The sequence below is a fragment of the Pleurotus ostreatus genome (assembly GCF_014466165.1).
Source record: "Pleurotus ostreatus strain PC9 chromosome Unknown scaffold_4, whole genome shotgun sequence".
In the NCBI taxonomy this organism is placed as follows: Eukaryota; Fungi; Basidiomycota; class Agaricomycetes; order Agaricales; family Pleurotaceae; genus Pleurotus; species Pleurotus ostreatus.
Genome location: NW_023503159.1, coordinates 2,970,003 through 2,987,429, shown reverse-complemented (window position 1 = coordinate 2,987,429; position 17,427 = coordinate 2,970,003). Strand labels below are relative to the sequence as shown.

Here is a 17,427-nt window from a genome sequence, read left to right as displayed (position 1 = left end):
AGGTTGTTTGCCTAGCTCGGATGATGCTGGAGCTCGGTGAACAAGTAGCACCAGAATACGAATAACTCCAGCCGCCCCCAGATCCTTTTCTGGGACGCATCATCCGCATCTTTCTGTTTACGATGAACAAAGGTGTTGCCGCGGTCCATGATCATCTTCACAACTCGAGTTATCGCGGGTTTGTGCGTCGCCTGTGAGAGTCGTTGATGATGATATGCCTATGATGATCTTCATGATGATCCTTAGGTGACGCGATCAAGTAGGAGCTGTGTAACGGACCGATTCAGATCGATTCCCATGTCTGCAGGCAAGTTGCAACGGTGTCGACGCCCAATCAACGTTAAACGGCCTTCAGTGCATTGTATGTCACCCGAATGAGATGACCCTGATTCAGGATGACTTTGCGCGCGATAGAAGTGTGTTGGAACCTGAGCTACAGCCCCCACCGACTGGTCAGCTGAAGTGGATTCAAACTCCAAGGCCATAGAATCCCTTACCATGCACTTTCCGCGCGTGCGCTATGCATAGCAGGATATGGAACGTCTTGCGGCCGCCAAGGATGGCTATCTCACAGAAATCTCATTGGCTGTATACCCCCGCAGAGCCTGCAAGCGCTTGAGCGTCTCCATGCTGGCGAATGTTTGATGCAACTGTTGGAATCTCTTTTGATGGCAGTGATGGAGATGAACTTTGTGATCTCAGCACGCGGCGAGAATAGCCCATCGTTAATTCCGACTTTAAATCGTAAATATTCTGTAAGATATTCTGCTCGACGCGGAAATTTCTGCAAGTTGGGAGCCTGCAAGATGAGCTGGATAGGAACAGGATGACAGGATTTTGGATGGGCCAAGGATCGTCGTTTGCGGGTTGCCGCGTCAGGCACATGCGTGACTACTGTGTCACACCGGGGATGACTAGCGTGACGCGCTCATGAAATCTATTAGCCGCAGGTTAACCAAAACGCCAACGCTTTTTCTGGGCTTCCTTGCTCAGAACCTCACATTCTCTTGATTCTACCCCGTCGCTCCTTTAAAAGCAACAAGCCCACAAGCAGGCGTCCAAAGGTACTTTTTTGTTTCCTCTATATCATCTACTTCTAGCTAATTTACGGCCTCGACCTACCCCAGTCGGCTAACCTTACTTCACCGCCCCCCGCCCAACGACGATCTTCTCTGACGATCATATTAGTCAAAGCAATGTTCGCACCATTGACCGCCTTGACTGTTCTTGCCGCTGCGCTCGTCGCTCGCGCCGTCCCGACACCTAGCGAACCCGGCCCAGGAGACATTTTCAACGAAGGCGCAACGTGCCGCATTGTTTGGGGCGGCGACACCGGTACGACCGAAGACTGGAAGACCATGAACATCCAACTCATGACTGGCGACAACTTTAATATGATTCCTCTGACGAGTGCGTTCTTAGTATTAATTAGTCTCACACTAGGCTAAGGCGAGTGCACTTGCTAGCTCTTACCACCGTTGATGGCACCAAGGCCGGGCAGTACGAGTACAAATGTCTTGCGGTCAGCTTTCCAAGTTTCCTTTCCCACTGATTTATTCAGATGATGTTCTATTCTTCTAGGTTGAGCCCAACTCGGCCATATATTTCTATCAGTTCTCCTCGCCTGTCGACCCCGAAAAGACGTGGACCACCAGATTCACCATTGCTGGCCCTAATGGCGAAACCGTACCTCCTGCGAACGCACGCCAACCTGGTACTAACGACCCCATCCCATGGGGTGTTGGAAAGCTCGTAGACGAATCTGCCGCAACACCGCCTCCCACTATTGGTGGTGTCGCCGGCGGAGGTGCTCCTTCCTCTCAGGTACCTACTGGTGGGATTGCCTCAGGCGCGCCAGCACCCTCCTCTTCTTCACCCTCAGCAGAACCATCCGTCGATGCCCAACCGCCCACTGTCGCACCCAGCTCGTCCCCCGTAGCTGTCTCGTCGAATCCCTCAACGACGAAGATACAAGCCGTACAATCTCCCATTAGCCGAAGCGCATCTTCCTCGAGCGCCGCCGCCACAGGCTCAGCCGTTGCCGTCAACGAGAACGGCGCCATGGGAGCTATGGCCATGCATCCCCGTGTGTGGCAGGCAGCATGTGCTTTCGCGTTGACTTTGCTTCTTTGATTTATCACGCAGGATTAATCGTGAATTATCAACCGTCTACTACATAGTCCTCCGTTCGTGTACATACGAGGTCAGGGATCCTTTCTGTTCATACTAGTTAGAACAGCATCGATGTACGCTAGGATACCCCATTGTAGGCAGTATTTAGGGCTTATCGTGGTATTTAATCAAGCTATCTCTATCATACGTACTTTCACTTGATACCCATATATAAGCAAATAAGCAATCAGGTAGATGTCTTCAATACAAGAAGTATGACGCTCCAATGCGACTCCCCCTGGGCGCTCGGTGAGTTGGCGACGTGCTGGAGTCTTACCGACGCCGTGGGTCACCCCAATAGTTGGCAAAAGCACTACGAGAACATCGCGCCAATTTAAGGGATCATTGTGAATACATCACCATTTCGGAGACCGCCGACGCGTCCTACGAGACACTACCATCGCGTAGCTCCTCGTCATATACTAGCGATGCCAGTAGATCGTTCATCGCCGCGTGAGAGGAATTTAGAGGCAGCAATGGTGGGAGAATCAATGATTCTGTGAAGGGGATTGCAGAAGGGACAGGCGACGGCTGTGGGTCTGCTTGTTGGGTCTGCAGGTGGCTGAAATACTGACCCACTTCCCGTTCGACCTCAGTCAGAGGTTGCATCGCGTCGGGTAAGATAGAAGCTAATGAGGGGAGTAGTTGAGGCGTCGTTGGGGGAGAGGAGAGCGTTTCGAGAGTATCGATGAAGAAAGGGAAATCGCCAGGATAGTACATCTGGGCCGAACGCTCGATTACGTCGCTCGAAGAGAGTATTTGACCGGTGGATAAACGTATAAGAAGCTTCCCTAGATCGATGAGCTTGCGTAGATATCGTCTGATGGGCTTCATTTCAACGTTCTGGTGGATATCGCCTTCTGAGACAATGGTAACACTTATGAGACGGGGAAAGGATGAAGATAATAGGTCGTCCAGTCGATGGCACAAGGCTGGTGAAGAGGCAATCAACACAAGGGTGGCTCTGAGCTCGATATATTGGATAATGTTGTCGGGATCGGGCCGTTCTAGCAGTGGGACTGGCCACAACTCGAGCAAGGGGATAGAAAGCTTGTTGAGCAGGGGGAAGGTACTGAGCTTGAAATTGTAGGGGATAATGCGACCTAGAGATGCTGTCAGCCTGAAGGGAGAATCGATATTGCGTGTGGTATCCCCACCCTCACTAGGACACAATGTTAGGGTTCTGAGGTTTGGGGACAATATGTTCAGCAATTCGTCAGCAGCGTCTTCATCTAGGTAGTTCAGATGGAGGTCGTCCACGATGATCTTGCGTCTGTGTCTTGAGAACCAGCCAATCAATGGGGGGAGATAAGTGAGCGTGAGCCGCAGAAATTGGATAACAATGGGTGCTCCATCGGAATACGTTACATCCCAATCTTCTTCGTCGTCGTCGAGAATGAGTATATCTCCTAGAGTGAGGGATTCGAGGGAGGGTAAGTCGGTACCCAGAAGCTTCAGCAACCCCAGGAGATTGTTGAACTCCCACAATCCAACGAGACCGAATCGTTTGAGTTGGGAAGACAACATACAGTGCACCGCGGCTAGCAACGAGGTGTCTACGGAACGGCTAAAATTCGTGGGGAACGGGGAATGTATTTCCATGGATGCGACCCTTCTGAATTTTGGGAGCATTGAGACGAAGAGCTGCTGTTGTGCCTTGGAGTGCCCGTGTTCATCGTCGAATCCGATTATAAGGATGCATATGTGCAAAGCGTACTTGGTTAAGTGGGGGGAATGGGCGAGGGCTTCATGGAAGCGCGCCGTGGGGCTGGCGGCAACTGGCATCATCTGGTTGATCATGAAATCCAGGTGGGCGAAGAGTTGGCGTTGGCTCGCAACTCGCCAGGAACGGCAAACAAGGGCGCATTGTTTCTTGTCGTCTCGGTCGACGACATGTTCAATTACCATGTCGGTCAGCTCCTGGGGTAAACTTCGAATTGAGAGCATGGTAATGAAATGCAGCGATGGTAGAAGGAAAGATAAGCTTGGAATGGAGGGGGGGAACCCTGAACGGTGTACGCGATCAGGTGACCCCCTCTCTCCCTTTGAACCCCTTTACGGACATCTCGACGAGAAGGGGACTGGTTTTAGGGTAGCATAGTCCCGTTATAAGAAGGTAACCACAGAGCTGAGAGCAAGTGATGAAACTACACTCCTTTAAAGCTTCCCGTAATCTAAGTGAGGGATAATCAACCGTACTCTAGAACCACCCATAAAGACATGGGGAAAGATCCTGCTATACTTTGGTTAGTTACTCGGCGCCCAGACATGTAAGTGATATAACTTGTGCTCATAATAGCTTAGTTTCGTGCTCGTGCTGGCAAATCATTCTACCCTCAGCACGAGGTCCAAGGCTATGGGTGTGCCATACCGAAAACATGGAGATCTGGATGAAGTTCATTGATCTTTGCTGGATCAGGCTCAGTTTGGCTTTCACTGAAGGGCAAATTATTCAGTCTGATTAAGCACGAGGAGGGGAATGGGCGTGTAGCAGAACATACTCCTGTCGAGTTCGTTGCGGTGATTGCGCGGCAAATAGCCAACCAATCGCTCGATCGCTCCGAAAGCTCCGATCATGATCGACGAGGGGCCGGCATTTAACTAGCCCCTATGTCTCCCCCTCGTACCGTAAAAATCATCCTCCAGGCGGCGATCTCCTCCCCCTGCTTCGAAAACGAGGTGGATGACTGGGGGATTCCCTTTTACTCTGGTTCATTGGTTCGCATAAAGTCTAGTACCTGTTCTCATCGGTTTAGCCGATATTGTGAGACACGACTCCCGTTTGCTGGCTATTGTGTTTTTGCTCGCCAATCACTTGTGTCCTACTTGTAGCACGCGCGTTGTACTGCGCTTGGCGTTGACTGCTGGCTCGCCTCGTTCTGAGACTTCCTTTGAGCTTCCAATGCTTTACTGTTGGCTCGCCATTTGAACCAAGAGAAAGTGCTCTGGTGCCGGAGATCTTCGGTTCTATCATGCACTGTAGTACGTGCCTGTGTACTAATATGTAGATACACGTCCTGCGCGTGAGGCTATGAATGATATATCTAGTAAACGACTTGTCGAAGTTTATAAAGTGTGATCGACCCCGACTTTGTAATAAAGAGCATACTGCAAACAGTTTGGGTCTTTCCATCAAAAATCGGAGTACTTCACCGTCTCAATATCCCCACATGCCTTCAACAGTCTGAAGCGCGTCCTTTCTGCGCTGTGTGCCAGAGCGCTGAACGCCGAAACACCGTGTGATCAGCGCGTTATGTAATACAGGCAACTACAAAACCCACCAATCAAAGGCTCTGGAGTTTCCCATGCCATCCAACATGGAAGATGTTGCTATTCAAAGCAACACCAAAGCACAGGGTTCGTCACAGTAGTTTCATTTACTTCCAGTAAAGAATCGCTGAAAATGTGGTGGCCTCGTTGCAGAGATCGACCCGGTGGTGGACTTTGTCGCTGGAACGGTCGCTGTGAGTTTGATGATCCCGATTCTCTTGTTTTGACGCGGTCATCGTGGTACCGGGTTCTGAAACCCCTGACGCCCTCTAGGGCGCGGCTGGATTGATTGTTGGATTTCCTTTCGACACTGGTGAGTAGTTACAGCGGTCAAAACATGTCGTTGACGAAGTACCTTGATCCGGTGTAGTCAAAGTACGCTTCCAAAGCCCCCAAATCGCTGGTAGATATCGCTCGACTGCCCATGCTTTCGCCACTATCATCAAGGAGGAGAGGATCTTTGGTTTATACAAGGGCGTTACATCGCCTCTGGTGAGTGTGAAGCGGGCTTTGATGATCCAGACCTCGACTGAATTATTTTTGTTGTGAAGGCGACGTGCGCTTTGATGAATGGCTTGGTGTTCGCATCTTATCGCGTCTTCATGAAGGCACAACTTGATCACCCGAACGCGCAGCCGACGCTCGCACAGATCGCCCTAGCAGGGGCAGGCAGCGGCATCGTTTCATCGTGTGTAAACTCCCATACAAATTTACTGGATCAGTAATACTGACATTCCCGGAAATGAAGAATAATTACTACACCCACTGAGTTAATTAAGATCCGACAGCAGGCCTCATTGACGCCGACGTCTGCTACTCGGGTTGCCTTGCAGATATTCAAGGAGTCCGGAACGCGTGGGCTCTATCGAGGAATCACATCGACCGCCCTGAGAGATTGCGGTTACGGTGCCTACTTCGCAGCGGTGCGTACCCCACCCCATTAGATGCAGAAATGGAGAACTGACGACTTCCAATAGTACGAAGCTACCTGCCGCTATTTTACTACGCCCGCCACGCTCCAGGCCTCGCCGGACCACTCCTCCATTTTCGCCGAAGTCGAATCCGACATGAACAAACTTCCATGGTATGCTATGCTTATCGCCGGTGGCGTTGCCGGTGTTGGTTCGTAGCTCTATTATGCCGCTCAACTCCCAATCACGTCTCTGATTGGTGGTTTGTGCCCATACAGCTGGTTGGCTATTTACCTTCCCTATGGATGTCGTAAAGACAAGGATGCAGGGGAGCCAGCATCACCTCCCCTTCGAACCAAGCGCGAACACACACTTAATACCAACCGCCTCGACCCATTCGAACGGTTCAAATCCCTACCGGACCACGATCTCAACTATTGTCAATTCGTACCGCACCGAAGGTATTGGCGTGTTTTTCCGGGGGCTAGCCCCCACACTAATACGGTGAGTCCTGGGGCCTCGAACTAGTTATCCTTCATGAGCTGTATGGCTTGCGCCCCCTGGCGTTGATGGACGGAGTCATATGCCCCGTCCATCTCGATCACTGCGGGGCTCTAGTCTCGTCCAGAGGCTCCTAGATATAGCCATTCCACTCGTTTGTCGCACCGAACACTCACCGATACCCTTTTGCTCCCCCGCACGCACGACGCCCATTGGCTGCCCCCCTTTATGGATACCCGGCGTCCCCGCAATCGCATCTCTACCCAATCGATGCGCTCGAAAAATTTACGCGTGGCTGGATCTTTCGAACAGCGCGATCCCAGTGAACATGGCTACTTTTGCCGTGTTTGAGGTGATCGTGCACGCTCTTTCCTAATATACCGCGCACAGCTGCAGCGCCGCCGCGTGCCTTGGGGCCGCCAGAATGGAGCAGCGATTGCCACAGCCTCACCCACGCTGCGGCTCCATCCTGTTGGCCGGCTCGCATTCTAGATCCTCTCCTTGAATACAATGACTTACCCAAAAGTCTCAAGGGCTCTCATCCGGGGTATCTATGGTGGGCATGTGGGCGCTGAAATATGTGTGGGCTCCCGCCTGGTTTGATGTTCTATGCGAATTTAGCTGAGGCACGCTCGCTTGCTTCGAATTCTGTCGTGAGGACACCCATTGTGTCTAGGCCTCTTGGATAGACTTCTCATGAGAGCCTTTTGATGTTCTGTTTAATGTATTGTTTATGTTACCGTCGTAATCTCGCTTCATGGCATGTGGCGCGGAGTTGTTGTACAGATTGATTCGATTGTAATGCTACGCGGGTGTGATGGTACAATGCTTGCTCTACACAGAGTGAAACCGAAGTATAACCAAGAAATACTGTGATAGATATGGTATGTAGATCTCCAGTAAGTTGGCCGCGAATAATGTTGGGGCCGAACGCGTGGTATAACGAAAGGGGGAAAAGAGTACGGAACGTTAGTGAGAAGACTGCGTTAGTGCAAGAATCGGCAGCTTCGACGAAAGAGGCGCGGAAGTCAGCTCTCGAGCATGTCGTGGTCTAGCTCGAAAGTGCCGCCGGCCTCGGCTTGAGCGCGTGCATATAGCTCTTCTCGCCGTTGTTCGTCTTGCGTCAGATTGGCGAGTGTTAGAAGGGCTTCAGCGAGTAGAGGCTGTAGCTCTTGTGTCTCTGGGTCACTGGAAGAAGTGGCTGATCCCTTGGCACGCTCGAAGAAAGAGATAGCTATAAAATAGAGTACGTGAGCCGGGTGGGAGATAACGAGATGTTAGCGAGAAGCATTACCGTTTGTCAGGCCCTCACGAGCCTCTTGCGCGTCTTCGGAGTCAAGTACTCCCGAATCGCCTCGTTCCAACGCTTCTTCCAGTCCTTCAACCTTTGCCGAGCCAACGATAAGCCAGCAACGCCCTCTCGCCCTGGTAATGGAACCTCTCCATGCATCCATGTCCGCTTCCATCTTCATTTGGTTAAAGACGGAGTCAGCCCACGATGCCCAATACTGGCGCTCTGAGGGAATTTCGAATTTTTCCGCCACATTCAGGACTTCAGAGGCGATCGTATACAGTTCCTTGGGCCGCGAGAATGTGTCTGTTAGCGGCGGCATCGAAGTCGATTGGGCGTTTCCGGTCGGCGGAGCGTGCTGCGGGTGCGGCATATGAAATATTCCCCTAGAGAATTGATCCATGGCCAGAACCATCAGGTCATTGGGTGAGCTCAGAGATAGGGACATTCGACGGGTAACAGGTGGGCGACGGGCGGCGATAGCGGAGAAGGGCGAGTCCTGCGGCCAATTGGGTTCGGTTTGATCTGCGGGTGAGAGGCAGGATCCCGTGGACGAGGATGAGGCACCAGGTGGCGTTGATTGCTTTTTGTCGAGATTGCGGGTAAGCGCATCGTCTACGATACAAACATAGGTGCGGCCCCAGACGATAGCCATCCGCCAATCTTCAGTCGTTTCCAGCCCTCGGGCGTTGACCCGACTTGGGAGATTTTCGCCCGTCTCGAATACGTCTAGGGCCGCCAGCCAGTATGGGCACGGCGTATTGGGCTCGCCCGTCAACGCAAGCTTTGGATCTTGAGCTATCAGGTTACCAAACAAGAACAACGCGGTTCCCAGTATGGCATGGAAGGCAGTGGCTGGCTCTTGTGGCTTCCTAATAAGAAGGATCGTGAGATCGAGCTGGGACACACGGTGTGGAGCCTACGGGAACTTACGGCTTTCTTGGTTCCACGGGAGGAGGGGGTGGCGCAGTATTCCTGCCTCGAGACGAACGATCGCTGGCCCAATCACCGGGAAATCGATCGTCTGTAGGAGTAAGGCTGGTTGGTGCGCTGTCCAAAGGGCCCCGTGCTGGGGGCGTATAGACAACAGATGGATCTTGATAGTAGATCAAAAAGCGGTGGCAGTCATGTACGACTGCGCGAAGAAGAGGGATTGCCTCCGCTGGCTCTGCATCTGTAAAGACAGGGCACCAGGAGAGTCAACGGGTGTTCTGGGTGGTCTCGAGAGCAGCTATAACGCACTTTCATACTGCTCCGCTGCTTTCGCAAACAAGTCCTTGAGATCCACCCAATCTTCGAATGTACATGACTTGTTGGCATCGGTCTGGGCGCCCCTGCGTGCGGTCGAGGTGGTGTCCATGATCCTTGTGCGCCTGACCCAGCTCGAGATGCGGTCTACGTCGTCTGATGTGCAAGTGGTGGTGTATTGGCGGCAAAAGTCAGTATCTCGCTGATCGCTGTCGTCGCTGGCCGAGGAGGAAGGGGAGAGGCGGCGCCGCTTGGAGCTGGACGAGCTGTTCGACTCTGGGACGTCTCGCTCGTCGTCGTCGGTATCAGAGTCACTATAAACACCCTGTTGCCATTCGCGGACATGGTCTGCGAAACAACGTGGCGCGTTCACACGCCCCCTCCAGAGCCCTCTTGGCCTTGCTCGCTTGCGTGCGGGGGGCTGGGGCGGCGAGGAGAGCATCGTTGTGGACGGCGAGGAGGGAGGGAAGAGGAGGGCGGGAAGAAAATATAGGAAAGCCGGAGGGTGAATCAGAAATTTGGTCAGCCAGCATGAATCGAGATATTTATCTGAACCGCCGAGCCAAACGACCGAAACGTCCCTCAGCATTGGTGGACGCAGCTTTCGCGTCTGGGCAGCTCTAGGCCAATAAGAATGCGCCATCCTGATTGGCTCGCGTCTGCCGATCAACAAAGTCTAGACTGGCTCGAGGTCTCCCAACAACAAACATATCACAATATCCATTTATTGCGGCCATCTCATATCCTCACCACCCTCGTCTTCTGCCGCCGCGTCCCCACTTCTCCACCACAAACCCAGTCAGGTACTCGTACACCTCCCGGTGCGCCCCCCGCCGCGTGATGCTGTGGTCGCTGCACGCACAACACCAGCCAATTAGCTTCCCGCCTATCCGAGTTTGGCTACGATGGCAACCACGCCCCTCGTGAACACGCACCTATCAGTGAACATCCTGAACCTAAATTTCCGAACCTGGGCCCTTGTAAACATATCCAACAGGTGTGCCGAGTTCGCGTAGTGAACGTTATCATCGGCACTCCCATGGGCCAATAGGTAGTCGACCTTGTCAAAGGCGGTTACATTTGATATCGAAGCGTTCACGTAGCCTCCCCCGTTCAGCTTGGGCAGGTTCATGTACCGCTCCGTATATATCGAGTCTGCAATTTGAACCGTCAGTTTCGGCGGAACATAAACCGGTCGCCCAATCGACCCATCCATGGCTGCGACCAATCTTAGAGTTTGGCACGGCTCCCAGATGCCAGCCAGCGGAAAACAAATTCAGGGAGTCGGCGTGTGCAAGGACAAACTTACCATACAAAAGCCAGCTGGTCACAGGCTAAACGAACGGTCCGGTCATCAGTCAGCCCAGGTTGGCACTCCCAACCGCCCAGTTCACTTACCGCAACAGCCATAGACAGCGAGTGAATGCCAGCATCTGCTTCGACGACCTTGGATGCCATAAAACCTCCGTACGACTGACCAATCATTGTCAACTTTGAAAGCTGCAGACAGAAGGGGGTGGCGTACGCACCCAGCCCCAAATACCAATCCTTTTCGGATCAACATAATCTTTGGCCGCCCATAACCTGTACGCGAGGGAAGGAAGGGCAAGGGGGAAGGAAGTCAATAAAATATATTAGTGCGATCATGGGCCTATCGTGAGGTTCCAGGTCAAGGCACCCTGGCGTGAACCCAAGAACCAACCACGAAAGACTAACTCCAAACCAAGCTCATCAATTTCCCGTCAACCAACCACCTCACGGGCTTGGAAGCACCCGAACACGCACACTAGCCATGTCTGAGCTCACACGAAGAAGCGACGACTTACCTAGCAGCGTTCACTTGGTCCTTTGTCTCCCAAAATCCGAGATTTCCTTTCACCGGGTTTCTCAGCTTGCGCCCTTTGTAGCCAGTGCCTCGCCCATCGACGATGACAATCACATAATCAAGCGAGCACGCAAGATAGTCATGCCAGTGGCGCTCAAACCTCAGGTCGACCATCTGACTATTCGGACCCCCATACCTGCGAGAAAAAGAGCGCATAGGCCGATAAGCTCGCTGCACAAAATAACAAATGGAGGCAATCGCTGCCCCATGGCAGGCGGCCCATGAGGACGCCCCATCATGTGGGTGCAGGCCGTCCAGAACCCGCAGGAGGCCTGAGCAGCGGGTCGAGGGCGCCACCCCCAAGTAACGAGTTCGAGACAACTCACACACGGAAAAGGACCGGATACTTCGTGCGACCAGAGTCGTCCATTCGGGGTGGCCGGATCTCCTTGAAGTTGAGCTCTATCGGGGGATCATCAGTACGTGTTACCTCTCTTGCTGCCCTGCGGGAAGCAGCCCAGGCGCCTTGCTACAGGTCCGAAGTCGACGCTAGTATCTACGAACCGCACCGGGCCATCCGACACTCGAGCAAAGAGACAGCACGCACCGTAGCCATCGCTTTCGATCGTCCCGTAGGATGCTATTGGAGCTTCAAATTCCTCGGTGGTGTTCGTCAGGCGCTCGTTCGTCGTCAATACATACTCAAACTCTGTCGACGTCGGACTCGTCACGCGCTCGCCTCGTCACAAATAAAATATACGCACCCTTGTCGCCTGCTTTGACTACCTTCTGCCATGGGATGTTGGGCCCGTCGTAGCTGAGCAGGTAGAAGCCTGCTTGGGGCGAGAAGTCGACGCCGTAATATGCTCGCTCTGAAGCATCCGTCAACTCCGTTGGCTCCACTTTCTCATACGTTGGAGCATCAGACTCCGCTGGCGCCGACCGCACGAGAGATGGGAGCGGGACCGAGTATAAATGGCGCTCGATGGAGGAGGCCTTCGCCGCGACGAAGTACCTAGACCGTGGAGCATGGTCAGCGGATTCGCCACGTACCCCAACGCACTCACACCAAGCCTTTCTCAAGGTCGACGCCTTTGATGCCACCGACGACCTCCCAGGGCCCAGACGTCAGGAAGTGGGGCGTCGAAGAAGACGCGGGACTGAATAGCGCGATGTGGTTATAACCCTCCGGCGTGGGGACTATATCGAGATACGCTTCGGCTTCGCCTAGAATCTCATCAGAACCGTTGTACCTTACGATAATGCCATAGGGATATTACCATTATTGACTTGTCGCCGCGCGGATTTGGGGGGGATGGGGTGTATATATTGCTCGTTATTGATCCATCCATCATCACCCTCCTCGCCGTCTTTGCCCAATTTTCGTACCAATTTGCCAGTGACTTTACGACCATCTCCGGAGACACCGGCACCCGACTCCAAGTCAAATAGGACCACGGTCCCGTTGTCAGCATTTCGATTGACCTCCTTCATGATGAGCGAGGCATTACCAACCCAGGCGACCTCTAAGATGATGCTGTTCTCCTTCGCCTGTCGATACGGCCAGTCAAGCTCCAGCGTAGCATTAATAGCAGGGAAGCCTGAAATGGTGGGTCGCTTGGTATCTTGGTCGTCCCACCCTTCCTCCTCGGTCGCGTTGTGTGCAAGGCGGTCTTGGCGGTATTTATCCAAGTCAAACACATGGACAGTAACAAGCGGATTATTGTACCCAGGCTTGGGGTACTTCATCGACACGTCCGTTGTGTACGGGACCACGCGATTGCTGTCTTCGGTGGGGTTGTAGACTGGGAAATTGTATTCGTCAACCAGCGTCTCGTCGAAGGCGAGGAACGCCAATTTCTTTGAGTCTGGGGAGAACCAGAGAGCTGAGTCGGCTGAGAAGACTTCCTCTTCGTACACCCAGTCGGGAACACCATGGAAAAGGGATGCGTTGCCAGATGTTGTCACCCGAATGGGACTCGAGCTGTGGATGGAAGAATAAGTATGTAAGTAAAAGTTAGGCATAGCATGTGGCGTGTCGAGGTACCTTTGATCTGCGACAACATATAAGTCATTGCTTTGGACGTAAGCAATTGCTTCGCCCGTAGGGGCCCAGGTCGCAAAAGCCGTAGTAGGGGGATTTGAAGGAGCCGTGAGGGGTCGAGTCGTTCGCGTTTCGATGTTGTGGACGTAGTAGTTTCCAAACGACGACCAGCGCCATTGCTAACAAATACGTTCGCCATTAAGAATAAATGTTGATGAACGAAGTCACAAACCTTGCGATGGTCAGCTTTCACAAGTAAGTACTTCATATCCGGCGAGAGCTTCCAGCTTGACCAAGCAATTGGGTTCCCATGTTCCTACGAATTATGAGTGATAAGAGGCTGCGGGGAAACGGAGCGCCGTACATCCTTGACATCAACATTGGCCACAAGGCTCCGCGAACTGTTCGTCTTCAGGTCAACTAGCATGATTGACCCATCTGAATCTATAGAGAATACACCGTCTCCAGCTGCAGGTGATGTTGTCAGGACGTGTAACTTCAATGCATAGGGTATGCATACCTTCTGGAACCCAGCGCAGAGTCTCAGATTCGATGGCGAATGTCCCATTGAATACATGGTTCATCGTAATTTTCTTAACCCCCGGCGCATGATACGAATTGGCCCCGGAGTATGTGTACGCAGCTACAATGCCAATTATGGCCGACAGCGACACGAGTACGACTAGACCAAGTGCAAGATATCTGATAGACGTCGGTCGCTGCTACCCATTTCGTTTAACTGCGAACTTATGTACATGAGAGTAGCACGTACTCTTCCACCCAGTCTGTCTCGCTGCCCAGTAAAGGCATAAGGCCTTCTTTCGTCTTCGTTTACATCTAGGGCATCGTCCTTCTCGAGTAGTGTCTCGTCCTCGTCCTCCGAGCTTGGGGGATCAAACGGGCCGTCCTCGTAGTAAATTGCTGGTCGTATGAATGAGCTGGCTTGATTCGGGTCATGTCCATAGAGTTTCGAGCCCTCGGAGGAGTCAATGAGTCCGCCAGGCTCCGCGTCATTGGGGACCGACTCGTAGCTCGGTACGTGCATTAACTTTGTACTCGGCGCGTTGGTGAAGGTTTGTGATGCAACGACCTGCATTACTATACTTAGTATGAAAGTATGGTTCCCACGGTCAGTGAAGGTAGTGCAGTGGTGACCGGTGACCTTGGGCTCCTAGGCTCCTATTCCTCGCGCTTCGTTAAGGATCCAATACAACCCCCGCGCCTGAAGCATGTGGTTGGACAAAGCTTCCACCACGCCACCCTCTCTCACCGTTCGCTACTAAATAGTGGAGGATGTGGCCGCGGGCACAACGATCACATTAACGTCCTCAGGGAAAGAAATCCAGTGGAAAACCACCTTTCTTGACACAAACGGCCGTATCTTTATCCGGCAAGAGTACGAGGACTGGTACAAGCGACTCCAAATCTGCGACTCGTCTCGCACGCATGGACGAGTGATATCCGGCTCTCCTGGCATCGGTGTGTGCATTATATATCAAGTCGAGATCTCAGGAGTACCAGTTCCTCTTCAGGCAAACCTGTCTTTTTGCTCTATGCCCTCGTCATGCGCCTTCGAGAGGAGAAACCCACTGTCTACTTTAGTGCATTCCAACGCCTATTCCTCTTCGCGCGACGCGAATGAGGTGTTTCGAGTGCGGTCCCAGGATTTCGAAATCTACGAACATCTCGGCAATTTTCTACCTTCCTATCGCATCTGGTCTCTCGTCGATATGCCGGCTAAGGGGGGCTCCCCACCTCTCGGTATCACTATGCCCGATGTATTTTTCACAGTCGATTATGCCTCTCCCAATCGGCATCATTATCAAGAGCATTATAAAGAGTGGACATCCCAGCATGGGGGAGTCATACTCATCATGAATCTGTGGTCGATCGAAGAACTATATGTCGGGTAAATTCCTCGCCCTTGTTGGTCCCATTGTTTTCTCCTCCCACCGCAGCTTGAGATTGCACGATAGTTTACTCGATGCGTCACGCGTCGATCGACATTGCTCAGGCTTTTAAGGACTGAGACCTATGGATCAATCATCGACCGGCTTATAATCAATCCTGGGGCTTTCGAAACTCAGACAAAGGCGACATTGGCCTCCCCGTTAAACGCAGAAAAACTCAAGCATCTGGTTGCATACGCGCGCGAGATCGATGCGAAGGCTCTTGAAATGAGTGAATCTCTTATGGATGCGAAGGCTCTTTAAAGACTTTGCAGCCCCTTCCCAGAATTAGTGTGCTCAGCGGCCAGTTCTTTGAAAGGATCGCAATCACGCTGCTCAATATTGGGAACTGCCTGCAACAAAGGGTTGTTCCCTATGATTCGTGGGGCCGCAGGATCTCTTGCGTTTGTCTATACCCCTTCGATCGTCACCTCGAAGTTCGTGCTAGAAACCTCAATAGTGTTACGACAATCGTCGCGGCGTGGCAACAAATCTACGACTCCTCTCCCTTCGATGAGTACTCCGTGATAAATACTTCGCTGGTCATCCCGGTTTCGGCTGTGAGTTCAAATATGTCTTATGTCTTAAATCATTCTTGTCAGGCAGCAAGAACGAGTCACTTGGACTATGCCTGGAGGGTGGGGAGGCGACGTGACTGGGGATGTCTTATTCTTGGATACGGAGGAGTTCTCTAAGAGTTAAGCGTACCTCTTCCGTCCCTTTTCACAAATGTTGAGTGTAATACCATATACGTAGCGATGTACTTTGTATCGAAGAGGCTTTCTGGGCGTCGTTGACCAGTGAATATTTGAATACTAGACGTTCAAACGTCAACATTTTGAAGTTCAATATTCAATTCACAGTGACGGTCAGTCGATTTCTTGCTTTCATTTACTTATTTACCGTCCACTTCCAAGATCACAACAATCAGGCGGATCCGTGTATTAATAAATGAGCGCTGCCTGCAGCGCTTTATTACCTTGCTTTGATAGTGGCATAACGGAAGCAGCTTACCAAAATTCATCATAGACCACGCGCATGTTGAGAGCAAGTTCAGAGACTAATATAATCTCCTAGTACCGCACACGTGACCGCATACCTTTGGCCCAAAAAGGAGATTTCCGGGGCCTTGCTAAAGCTAAAGCGAAGGTAACTTGGTTTTTACATGTATTTACAGATCTACCAAAACAAAATCACAACATCCTTTCCCAAGACCTCTGATCACTACAATCGCTCGGTGCAGAGTCTGGTTTATGCCGTGCGCTGCGATCCTCAAGATTTGACGTTTTCTGATATACTATGTGCTCCAGAGTTGCACTGGGACGTCACTTGCTTGTGTTGGTACGTCCATTTGTCCTGTGAACAATGAATGTATGCTGAAACTTCTTACACATTTCTTGTTGATTGTTCCCATTCTGAAATAGGCTACTTGACGATTTCGACTGTATGAGATGGCTATAGAATGAAAGATATTAGCCAATATATACGAAAGCATTGCATTTCGCAGAGGGACGAATGGCGCGAGGTAAGCTCCGAACGTTCGTCTTCAACTGTTGACTTCTTCGGATAATCTATGCTTTCTCGCGCACTCCGAAATGGCCAACCACATCATGATCAGTGAGCTAGTTTCAGTATCTCTCCATGTGACGCGGCACTGAACATGTACAGCTTGTCTGAACTTGGCAGGAATCCGACCCGCCTTCATGCACATGCGTCGCTGGGGTTGTAACTTCTATGTCTTTCCAAGATCATCAAGATCGATCGCATATATCTGTTCTTTCGAACCCCAGATTCTCGTTTTCCATTTTACTCGGGAACTCAGCGCTCAGCGCTAGATGCAGGTTTGGTGGTCAATGCAGTGTCTCAGATTCTCCGTTTGAACGCTTTGCTCATCATCAAGTGACCAAATATACGAGGTCATTCGGAAGGCTATCACCGCCCGGGGCCAAGTAATCATCCAGGCATTGCTCAGAATGACTCCTTGCGCACCCCCCCAGCAACAGATGACAATCACATCCTTAATTTCACGCTCAGCGAAGGTGAGAGTCCTGTACATATCTGTCTCATCAGTAAATGAACGATATCCTAATCCTATGATGGTGGGTTAGATACGTGCCGCATGGAACTTTCGCCAATTCCATTACCCTGCTTAGACGCGCGAATCAATGTTCACAGCGCCAGCATGAAACGACTAGACAATGAGCGTATCATCTTCT

The 17,427-nt window shown here is 51.8% G+C and overlaps 5 protein-coding genes across 5 annotated transcripts; 2 read left to right on the top strand and 3 right to left on the bottom strand.

Moving 5' to 3' along the window:
- Positions 1 to 1,196: 1,196 nt before the first annotated feature.
- On the top strand, positions 1,197 to 2,133 carry PC9H_006833 (uncharacterized protein; the record flags this gene model as incomplete). The annotated part of the gene is made up of 3 exons (XM_036776372.1): positions 1,197 to 1,410; positions 1,467 to 1,522; positions 1,582 to 2,133. 3 exons carry the CDS (start codon positions 1,197 to 1,199, stop codon positions 2,131 to 2,133), a joined length of 822 nt encoding a protein of 273 aa, XP_036632391.1.
- A 423-nt stretch (positions 2,134 to 2,556) lies between these two features.
- PC9H_006832 (uncharacterized protein) lies at positions 2,557 to 4,119 on the bottom strand (the record flags this gene model as incomplete). Its single annotated transcript, XM_036776371.1, has 1 exon — positions 2,557 to 4,119. The coding sequence occupies one exon, from the start codon at positions 4,117 to 4,119 to the stop codon at positions 2,557 to 2,559; it is 1,563 nt and encodes a 520-aa protein (XP_036632390.1).
- A 1,370-nt stretch (positions 4,120 to 5,489) lies between these two features.
- On the top strand, positions 5,490 to 7,230 carry PC9H_006831 (uncharacterized protein; the record flags this gene model as incomplete). The annotated part of the gene is made up of 9 exons (XM_036776370.1): positions 5,490 to 5,529; positions 5,596 to 5,636; positions 5,716 to 5,755; positions 5,813 to 5,934; positions 5,994 to 6,130; positions 6,191 to 6,365; positions 6,420 to 6,564; positions 6,632 to 6,857; positions 7,167 to 7,230. The coding sequence occupies 9 exons, from the start codon at positions 5,490 to 5,492 to the stop codon at positions 7,228 to 7,230; spliced, it is 990 nt and encodes a 329-aa protein (XP_036632389.1).
- A 652-nt stretch (positions 7,231 to 7,882) lies between these two features.
- PC9H_006830 (uncharacterized protein) lies at positions 7,883 to 9,982 on the bottom strand (the record flags this gene model as incomplete). Its single annotated transcript, XM_036776369.1, has 4 exons — positions 7,883 to 8,088; positions 8,149 to 9,017; positions 9,079 to 9,319; positions 9,388 to 9,982. The coding sequence occupies 4 exons, from the start codon at positions 9,980 to 9,982 to the stop codon at positions 7,883 to 7,885; spliced, it is 1,911 nt and encodes a 636-aa protein (XP_036632388.1).
- Positions 9,983 to 10,139: 157 nt separating this feature from the next.
- PC9H_006829 (uncharacterized protein) lies at positions 10,140 to 14,358 on the bottom strand (the record flags this gene model as incomplete). The annotated part of the gene is made up of 16 exons (XM_036776368.1): positions 10,140 to 10,245; positions 10,329 to 10,548; positions 10,703 to 10,727; positions 10,792 to 10,866; positions 10,923 to 10,977; positions 11,220 to 11,414; positions 11,605 to 11,680; positions 11,826 to 11,927; positions 11,983 to 12,233; positions 12,286 to 12,452; positions 12,509 to 13,202; positions 13,266 to 13,441; positions 13,495 to 13,578; positions 13,627 to 13,730; positions 13,783 to 13,981; positions 14,035 to 14,358. The coding sequence occupies 16 exons, from the start codon at positions 14,356 to 14,358 to the stop codon at positions 10,140 to 10,142; spliced, it is 2,853 nt and encodes a 950-aa protein (XP_036632387.1).
- Positions 14,359 to 17,427: the final 3,069 nt, after the last annotated feature.